The sequence below is a fragment of the Oryza brachyantha genome, chromosome 1 (genome assembly GCF_000231095.2).
Source record: "Oryza brachyantha chromosome 1, ObraRS2, whole genome shotgun sequence".
Classification (NCBI taxonomy): Eukaryota; Viridiplantae; Streptophyta; class Magnoliopsida; order Poales; family Poaceae; genus Oryza; species Oryza brachyantha.
In genome coordinates this window covers 15,385,790-15,395,131 of record NC_023163.2, presented here as the reverse complement: position 1 = coordinate 15,395,131, position 9,342 = coordinate 15,385,790, and the positions used below count along the sequence as shown (strand labels likewise).

Below are 9,342 nucleotides of genomic sequence, written 5' to 3'. Positions count from 1 at the left end.
TTAAAATTGATTTTCAGGAAAAGGAGATTAGATTAGTCTGGTTGTTTACCTAAGTAGTAATGCTTCATGCATTGAAAACAAAGAATCTTGGTTATCATTAGTTGTGTTACTACTGTTTGCTCTGCATTATTCTCTCATTGGTAAGAGCAAGTTCAATAGTATAGCCAACCAATATTAGCTCCAAATCATCTATAGTCAATCTAATAGTCAATTCATGCAATAGTTACATACAAAACATAACTACACTATTAATACATGGTTTCACCTGTCATATACACATTTTGTCTTTTGCTACAACTGACTATAAATTTCTAGCTCGCTGTTCTTCTTTCTTCTCTCGTATCTTCTTAAAATATATTTATAGCTGGTTTATAGTCTGCTATTGTACTTCTGGAAGGAATGTGAGCTCTAGAAATCATGTCTGAACATTCAGACTAGCATCTGAATACTTCTGATTGTATCCATCCACGCACAGCTCAGAGTTAAATTGAAGAACATACATCCATGTACACAGACATGTTTTGCATTGCTTGCAAAAGAGACAAGTCTACCAACCTGTTCATCATGGCCCGATCCCGTCCGTGTCAATCTTGGCACATTTGCAGCAGTCAAAAGAGGGAACACATGAGTACAAGTCTGCTACATACTTGCACACTATACAGGCGCGGAAATACTCAAGAGGCGGTGTATGGACCTTTGCCATACAAGCACACCCATCCCTGTATGATGCTGTATGTATACAAACAACACACACTGCTTTACAGCAAAGTAGTAGTAGTAGCAGCAGTTGTACATGGCATGTCTTTGTTTGCAAAGAAGAAAAAAAAAATTCTTGTACTCAATTGCTGCAGAGCAAGCAATGGCAATGGCGATGGTGAGGAGTGAGGAGGAGTAATCCATTGCCATGGCCGGCCACTTGGGGTTGGGCAGGGTGCCCCCTTTCCCAAAAGCAAAGCCTCCTCCTCCTCCTATCAACTGGAGTAGTAGTAAACAACTATTCTCTCACTTCACTCAATTGCTTCATGCTGCAAAGCCTCATGCTTTGTCGGCCCGGCCCCCTAGTTAATCTCTCTCTCATGATCTCATCTCTGTGTTTCTCTCTCATGATTAGTGGCCATGGGGAGAGGGAGTGGAGCTGTGGAGGACGCAGCAGCAGCAGCAGCATGATCACCAGCTAGCTAGCTAAGCTAGTCTTCATTCAGTCCAGTGGTAGTATATATTAGCTGCTGCCATTGCAGTTAGCGCCTTCGTCTTGGTTGCAGAGACCTTTGCTTCGACGGCGGTCTAGCTCTTGCTGCCTACCTACTAGTATCTTGCTTGCTGCGTTGTCTTCTTCGATCTTTCTTCTTCATTGGTCAAAGGAGGGATTCGCTACAAGAGGAGAGGTGGCTGGCAGAGTGAGTGTCACTGTGTCAGTGGTTTGAGTGAGTGAGTGAGTGTGTCCGAGTTTGAGGGAGGGAGGAGGCGGCGGCGCGGCAGTGAACCGGCCGGCCGATGAGTTCTTGGCGCGGGAGAGGCAGCGAGAGGTACAGGAAGCTCCACGGTTCCAGGGCACCGCGCTGATGGCGTCTGCTTGGTCTTCGTCGTCGTCAATTCTAGTGGTGGTGGTAATTGTGGCGGTTCTTGGCGGCGGCGCGGCGGGGGTGAACGAGACGACGACGGCGACGCTACGGGCGGGGCAGGAGCTGCGGAGGTACAGGAGGGTGCAGGCGCTGCTCCGGCGGCTCAACAAGCCGGCGCTCCGGACGATCCAGAGCCCCGACGGCGACCTCATCGACTGCGTGGCGGCGCACCTGCAGCCGGCGTTCGACCACCCAAGGCTGCGCGGCCAGAGGCCACTGGTAATAACGAGCATCTCCTCCGCTCTGCTCCTCACCTCATCTGCAATGGATTCCGCGGAGAGGCTCAAGCTTGGGTTGGATCGTGGTGGCACGCATGCAGGACCCGCCGGAGAGGCCGAGGGGGCACGACCGGTGGCGGCGGCCGAATGACACGGCGGACGCCGGCGTCCAGCTGTGGGCGTCCTCGGGCGCGTCGTGCCCGGAGGGGTCGGTGCCGGTGAGGCGCGTCACTGAGGCGGACGTCCTCCGCGCCAGCTCCGTCAGGAGGTTCGGCCGGGTGCCCTCGGCGAGGCTCCGCCGCGACTCCGTCTCCGGCGGCCATGAGGTCAGCAAACCAAAATAAAAATCCATTTTTTTTTCTTCTCTCCAAGGATCTCTGTTCTTGAATCATTCCAAAACCCAAATTTTGCAAAAGGAATAAGCAAAAGCAAAAATCTTCTCCATGAAAAAGAACCATTTTTGCCCCATCCATTTCAAAAACCGTGCAATTTCAAACGATCAAATTCCTCGTTCCAAATAGGGGCCGAATCACCGAAGGCGTACATATCTCCGGGATTGGTAGCAGTACCAAATGTCCTTCCTTTACTTTTTTTTTTTTCCTCTCATCAGTATCTGAGCGACTGACAAGTAGACTTGCTGAAAGTGTCACGTCACACGGCTGGAAGAAAAAAAATAAAACGTCCAATCTACCGGTGACAATCGCTGCAAGGACATTCCCATTCATCAGTGACCAGTTTTTAACCTCACGGGATTGACTCCACTCGATGAGTTGACTGCTTTTGTCGCCATTGCTGCTGATCGAGCCACTGCTAATAATGGGATTCTTGTTTTGGCTTTTACCTATCATTATAAAAGTATAAGTTAAATTTTAAATTTAGAGTTAATTTTAATTGTATCATAGTAATTTTTTTAGATTTTACTTTCGGATTGCATTTACAGCTATTTTTTATTTGCAATTAGTATGTCGTTTGGCTTTTACTGGAAAAAGCCAAAATGACGAGGGTGAATTACTCCCAGCTGCCTTCTTGACTGCAATGAAGTGCTCCTAGCTTAATTAGGTGCAGATTAAATAGATAATTAAGGGTATCAGCTGCATTATTAGGAGAGTGATGAGAGAAGCATGAATGAACATGGATTGAAGTAGTTGGGATTAATGGTTGGGATGCAGCACGCGGTGGGGTACGTGGCCGGCGACGAGTACTACGGGGCGAAGGCGAGCATCAACGTGTGGGCGCCCAAGGTGAGCACGCCGTCGGAGTTCAGCCTCTCCCAGATCTGGGTCATCGCCGGCTCCTTCGGCAACGACCTCAACACCATCGAGGCCGGCTGGCAGGTACCGTCTCCATCTCCTTCGAGCTCCATAAACCACAAAGAAGCTAGGAGCCGTGCGATTGCAATTGAACGATATATTTATAAACAAAAGTAATTTATTTGTAAAATTTTAAATTTTGTCATATAAGTTTAAACAGAAGCGAAAAGATGAGAGTGTAGCTAAGCGGTGTGTTGTCTTTTAACAGGTGAGCCCCCAGCTGTATGGGGACAACTCCCCAAGATTCTTCACCTACTGGACGGTAAGCACCTCAGATACCTGACGTTAAATCATTCGATTTTTGTTTATTACGAGTGTTAAAGCTCTGATACCATGTTAAATTTTACGGTTAAATACGTGTAGACGGACGCGTACCAGACGACGGGTTGCTACAACCTGCTCTGCTCGGGGTTCGTCCAGACGAACAGCAGGATCGCCATGGGGGCGGCGATCTCGCCCACCTCCGGCTACAAGGGCGGCCAGTTCGACATCAGCCTGCTCGTCTGGAAGGTAACTAATTGGGGGACAAATTAGCACCCACCGCCTAATTGCATCCAAATTACTCTCTTCCTGCGTTTTCCATATTGAATCCTCTGAGCTGTGCTCTTGGTGTTCATCCACCAACCTGAATTAACTGCTGCCGGCGTCTGATCTTCGCTTGGCCGGCCGGGCCACTGCACTGCAGTGCAGTGAGTGCAGGCATCTGCTAGACAGCAGCAGCACACATTGCTCATCATTGCACTGTCAGTCTGTCCGTCCATGGACACTTTAAAGAGTATGATTCGCTTTACTACTACTCCCCTGATCCCCTCTCAAACTTCAGCTCTAGTAGTAAACAGTGGCATCTGAGCATTGAACCTTAGAAGAAGTTGGAAGAAAACCCTGCTGGTGCTAGAGTTCTTTGGAGCCAAGCAGGTGGTAGCATTTAGTAGAGCAACCAAGAATTTTGGGCATCCTATGTAGGCATGCATGTATATGTGCATATACTCTTTAGATGGTCATAGATACAGATGGTGGGACTGTTGAGTGGACCTGATCAAAACATGAGATGCACCAGGACCAGTTTCTGGGAGCTAGGGATCACCAATGACCAAACCCATGCCATTGTTCTCAGCATTTCTTCACAAGTGCTAAATGTGAATTGGGTAGAAACCATAGAAGAAAAAAAATGGTTTGATTGAATCATAATACAAGCATGCATAAAACACCGTCACATCTGTTCGGTCAAACCTATGGAACTGGCTGGCGCATGCAACTCAATTTTGATAATATCTGGACTAAAACGGTAGGCGGTAGGCGGATACTGCAGTTTAGGGTTGAACTGGTCGGTGCGTGCAACTGAACTGAAAACGTAGGGATGCAAATGGATGGCATTGCAGGACCCGAACCACGGGAACTGGTGGCTGGAGTTCGGGTCGGGGGAGCTGGTGGGGTACTGGCCGTCGGTGCTGTTCAGCCACCTGGCGTCGCACGCGAGCATGGTGCAGTTCGGCGGCGAGGTGGTGGACGCGAGGGCGGACGGCGGGGCGCACACGGCGACGCAGATGGGGAGCGGGCACTTCGCCGGCGAGGGGTTCGGCAGGGCGTCCTACTTCCGCAACCTGGAGGTGGTGGACTGGGACAACAGCCTCGTCCCGCTCGCCGCCGGCTTCCACGTCACCGCCGACCACCCCGACTGCTACGACATCCAGGGCGGCGTCAACGCCGTCTGGGGCAACTACTTCTACTACGGCGGCCCCGGCAAGAACGTCAACTGCACCTGACCTACCTCGCTCTTCTTCTACCTTAGCTTTCCACAATTGGAGGAGGAAGAGGTGATCCTCCATACATATGTTCTTTTTCTTCTTCTTCTTCTTCTTCTTCTTCTTTTTTTTTTTGTTTATGGATCTGGTGATCTTTTTTTCTTTTTTTTATATTTTTGCCAAAGGTTAATTTCTCAAAAGGGAGAATGGTGGTCTTTTTTTTGTTTTGTTTTGAATTTTTGGTGGTCGGAAGTGTTGAGGTGCTCGGTGCCAAATTAAGGGCAGGATGTAAGGCTAGCAAAGTTCATCGGCTAGTTTGTGAGTCGGACTAGTGGGGTCCTCAACAATGTAGTCAAATTGGTAGTATATACAAGCATTGTCAATTTATTAGTGGCTCTTTCCTTGCTTCTTAGTTAACTCTTGTTCCTATTTTTTCTTCAGTTACTAGATGTGCACACATCATGCTAGGGGTGGATAATGAGCCAGCTCGGCTCGGCTTGGATCGGTCTGGCTCGTTAAGATAACGAGCTGGTTTGGCTCGGTTCGTTACAAAGCTCGAGCTGTCTCGTTAGGCTCACGAGCCATGCATGAAAAGTTAACTTAAACAATTTTTTAATAGATTATACAAGCAAATTTTCAGTTCAAACATGTAAATCATATAAAATTGTATCTAAATATTAAAGTTTGAACCAACAAATCACATAGTAAACCTATAAAGTATTGAACACATACTTTTCAAGGTGGAATCAATGAATGCCGGTGAATCGCGTATCTTTTGTTTAGCTCGTTAGGCACGCGAGCAGCTCACGAGCCAGCTTGAGCTGGCTCGTTATCTCTAACGAGCTAAAATGCTAGCTCGGCTCGTTAGAAAAATAAAACGAGCTGAGCCGAGCCAAGCCGAGTTTGTCACGAGTCGAGCGAGCTAACGAGCCACGAGCTTTCTGCCCACCCCTACACCATGCACGCTCATATATTGAAGGGACACATCACCTCCTGTTAGAACACACACTTGGATTGTGTTTTTCTAGGAAGAAAGTTTGTCTATTTTTTGTGATAGTTATTTAATGATGTAAATGATGAAATTAACTACTATAAGCTAAATATATATTTTACAAAGATATGATGATAAACTTATATATACCATCTTTTTTTTTACAAAAGATGCACCGCTTAACGGTTTAAAAAGTGTGAACATAAAAATCATGGGAAATATATGAGAATAACAAGAGAAAAAAAATACAACCTCAAAAGGATAAGACAACATATAAATGTGTTCACTAAGACAACATATAAATCTGCTCAATCATTAAATTCTTACTAAGGGTGAAAGTGTTGCTGGACGAAGGATGATGATTATTGATGAAAATTAGTTTATGAAAATTATTTGACGTTATAAATGAATGACTTAAATACTAGAAAGTTTTTATAAAATTAAATCATTTTAATATAATTAGACTGCATTCAGCAATCCCTCTTACTAACCTAGATTCCCTCGTTTTCACGCACGCGCTTTCCGAACTGCTAAAAGGTGTGTGTTTTACGGAATTTTCTATGAAAAAGCTGCTTTAAAAATCATATTAATATTACTACGTTTTCTGTGCCGAATAACGTATCTATTGCCGAACGCGACCTTAATCCAATGACACAGCCAGATGTATGTAAATCTGAACATTACAATTGAGACTTATCAGGTAAAGTTACATACCTACAACACTGCCACCACCGCAAACAAAGATGTTTTCCTCTCTCTCTCCTTGAATGTTCAGAGAAACAAAACGAAAAAAAAAAAGAAGCATCATTCACCTTCTTCCTCGGATCCGACTCAAATGTTCAGAAAGAAACAGTAGAAAACATCATTCTAGGATACAGAGCAACCAACCAAAGGCTAGAAAAAAAAAAAAAAGAAATGCATGTACCGCGCTTAAACGCTAAGCAACATCACCTCGAGCAATCAGTAGCACTGCCATTAGAAGCACAAGAAGCAATCTACTACAACCTCGATCTGGGCAGAGACAACATTATAAATGTAATTATCAAAAGAGTCTCCCCATGAAGATGAGAAATGCAGAGAGGGAATATATCAAACGATGGAAGTAGCATGAATACTATGCTGCCCCTAGAACAGTAGGCGTATAATTTTTTTTTTCTTTTTCTCCCCCAAAGCATTTGTCCCTTCCTTCACGTCCACGTTTCCATCCATGTTGCATTGCAGATTTGCAGTAAAGCAGAAGCATCTAATCTTCCCAGCCCCATCCGTCCATCCAATCCGTTTTTGCCTGGACCACTCACCCGTCTCCTCCGGTATGCAGCTGCATACATCGGTGTACAAAACCATTCAGGCTGTGTTCTTTTTTAGACGAAAGAGTATTTGATTTTTGATAGCTTTTTAATGATATAAACGATTAAAAATGTGCATGCAAAAGCCGATCAATAATTTGGAAAAATTATACAAAAGAGCACAGCCTGAGGTTACCGCTTGGTAACCTATGAAAACCGCTCTCAAGCAGTTTTTACCGATAACCATGTTTAGCGCTTGGTAACCTATGAAAACCGACAAAATTCGAACATTTTTTTGCTGAAAATTTGAATTCCTTTTGGACTCGCTAGTTTACCGAGCTGTTTCTAAGGCCCTGTTTAGTTAAAAAAAAACTTTTTCCAAAAACATCACATCGAATCTTTAGACACTTAAATGAAGCATTAAACATAGATAAAAAAATAAAAAACTAATTGCACAGTTATGGGGAAAATCGTGAGACGAATCTTTTGAACATAATTATTGCATGATTAACTATAAGTGCTACAGTAACCAACATATGCTAATGACAAATTAATTAGACTTAAAAGATTCGTCTCGTGGTTTCCAAGCGAACTGTGAAATTTGTTTTTTTCATTCGTGTCAGAAAATCCCAACCGACATCTGGTCAAACGTTCGATATGATCCTTTTGCCAAAAATTTTTGGCAACTAAACAAGCCCTAAATTCGTACCAGCTTGGTAAGTCCGAAAACCGAGCGGTTACTGACTTACTGTCACATTAATTTGTCGACTCAAGCCCAGTCGTTGCATGAGAAAAATAAGAGGGAGAGATGAGTATGTGCAATGTCTGCAGCCGACGGCGTAGGTGAGCCAAGAAGCCACACACCGAGAAGACTACTGCGAGCAACTGACAATGTGGCTGTGGCTTTCAGTGCTAGCTTCTGGAGTTGTGGGTAAAATCTCAGGCTCGCAGTTGCGTGCAGCACAACCGTTTGCTGGTGGGAGCATGTGGTGTGAGAGCGACACACTGGGGCAGTAAGCAAATTGCAAGATTTGCAGGTATGAACCTTCAGCAAATTAAAGTGCCTGCCAAAGCTGAAATGGGAAGCAACAACTATTAGATGTAAATAAAGCCTGCTCCTTTTGAATTAGAGAATTCAGAAGGACATACAACAGCGCATACAACAGTGATGGTAAGAACACAGTTTCTGTTGGGTTTAGAAAGTCTGAAAGAGAATTTACAAGGCACAGTTTTTGTTGGAGTGTTGGAGGCCAGCCACACCGTTAGGCTACTTGCAGCAAACAATATTTGTTATTACAGGAGGCTTTCAAACCGGTGAATGTAGAGGAGACAACAAAACTTGATTACATATTTACATGCCCAATTACCCAAAGTAAACTTAATTAGGCTTCGTGCAACAAAAGTCATTGCCACAAGAATGCAGTGTCGGTGTGCAGATAAAATTACTAACCTGTAACAGCAAAACCGAGGAGCCTGAACCTGTTCAAGGCTGCTGGCACAATCCTAGCATGAAGAGAACCACTTGTGATGGCGAGATACCTCCACTTCTTCTCCCAGTGATTCTTGTTCTCCTGCGTTCCACTATGTTAGTCAAAAAAAGAAGAAGAAGAAGACAGCATGGAGCATGATAGCCTCCTGACATGGTTAACAATCTAGTAGACAAGGGCATAATGTGGCACTGGAAAGCTGAAGCAAGATGGCAGCACAAACAGGAGACACACACAGCCAACAGGTGCAGTGCATACAAAAACAAGTATACCTGCTGCTGCTGTTCCTCCTTTGGTCGCTTGCTGCTGCTGCTGGCTGCTACTTAGTCCCCAGATGGATCTGACAAAACAATAATTTGCCATGCACCAATGCAATCAGCGGTCCAGGAATCCTCCAGTGCTACTACACACACACACCGGACAATGTTCTTTCAGGTACAGGATCATGGAGCATGCCATGCCAAGAGCAACAATCCAATTCAATATGAAACCGTTTGATTTAGAGGACGTACTGATGCATGCATGCATCGGAGCGAACGGATCTAATACTAGGGCCCGGTTCTGAAGATAATTTACTAATGGCAGCAAACTGTTGGTTTTCTGGAATTCATGTCACTAAGTGCATATAAAAAATTATACAGATTAAAGAACGAAAAATAGTTTATTTTTTATTTACAATTTTCCCA

General features: G+C 44.8%; 1 protein-coding gene across 1 annotated transcript; it reads left to right on the top strand.

Annotated features, from left to right (window-relative positions):
• The first annotated feature begins 1,113 nt into the window (after window positions 1–1,113).
• Window positions 1,114–5,011, top strand: LOC102709034. Its single transcript, XM_040520189.1, has 6 exons — window positions 1,114–1,841; window positions 1,942–2,166; window positions 3,010–3,174; window positions 3,359–3,412; window positions 3,514–3,660; window positions 4,530–5,011. The coding sequence occupies exons 1-6, from the start codon at window positions 1,563–1,565 to the stop codon at window positions 4,911–4,913; spliced, it is 1,254 nt and encodes a 417-aa protein (XP_040376123.1). The 5' UTR covers window positions 1,114–1,562; the 3' UTR covers window positions 4,914–5,011.
• The last annotated feature ends 4,331 nt before the right edge of the window (window positions 5,012–9,342 follow it).

What these genes read in the sequence shown, in the direction of transcription:
- LOC102709034 (XM_040520189.1), top strand. Translation starts at nt 1,563, where the DNA reads ATGGCGTCTGCTTGGTCTTCGTCGTCGTCAATTCTAGTGGTGGTGGTA. An exon ending in CCATCGAGGCCGGCTGGCAG is followed by an intron (nt 3,175 to 3,358) that starts GTACCGTCTCCA and finishes GTCTTTTAACAG; the next exon opens with GTGAGCCCCCAGCTGTATGG. An exon ending in GATTCTTCACCTACTGGACG is followed by an intron (nt 3,413 to 3,513) that starts GTAAGCACCTCA and finishes AAATACGTGTAG; the next exon opens with ACGGACGCGTACCAGACGAC.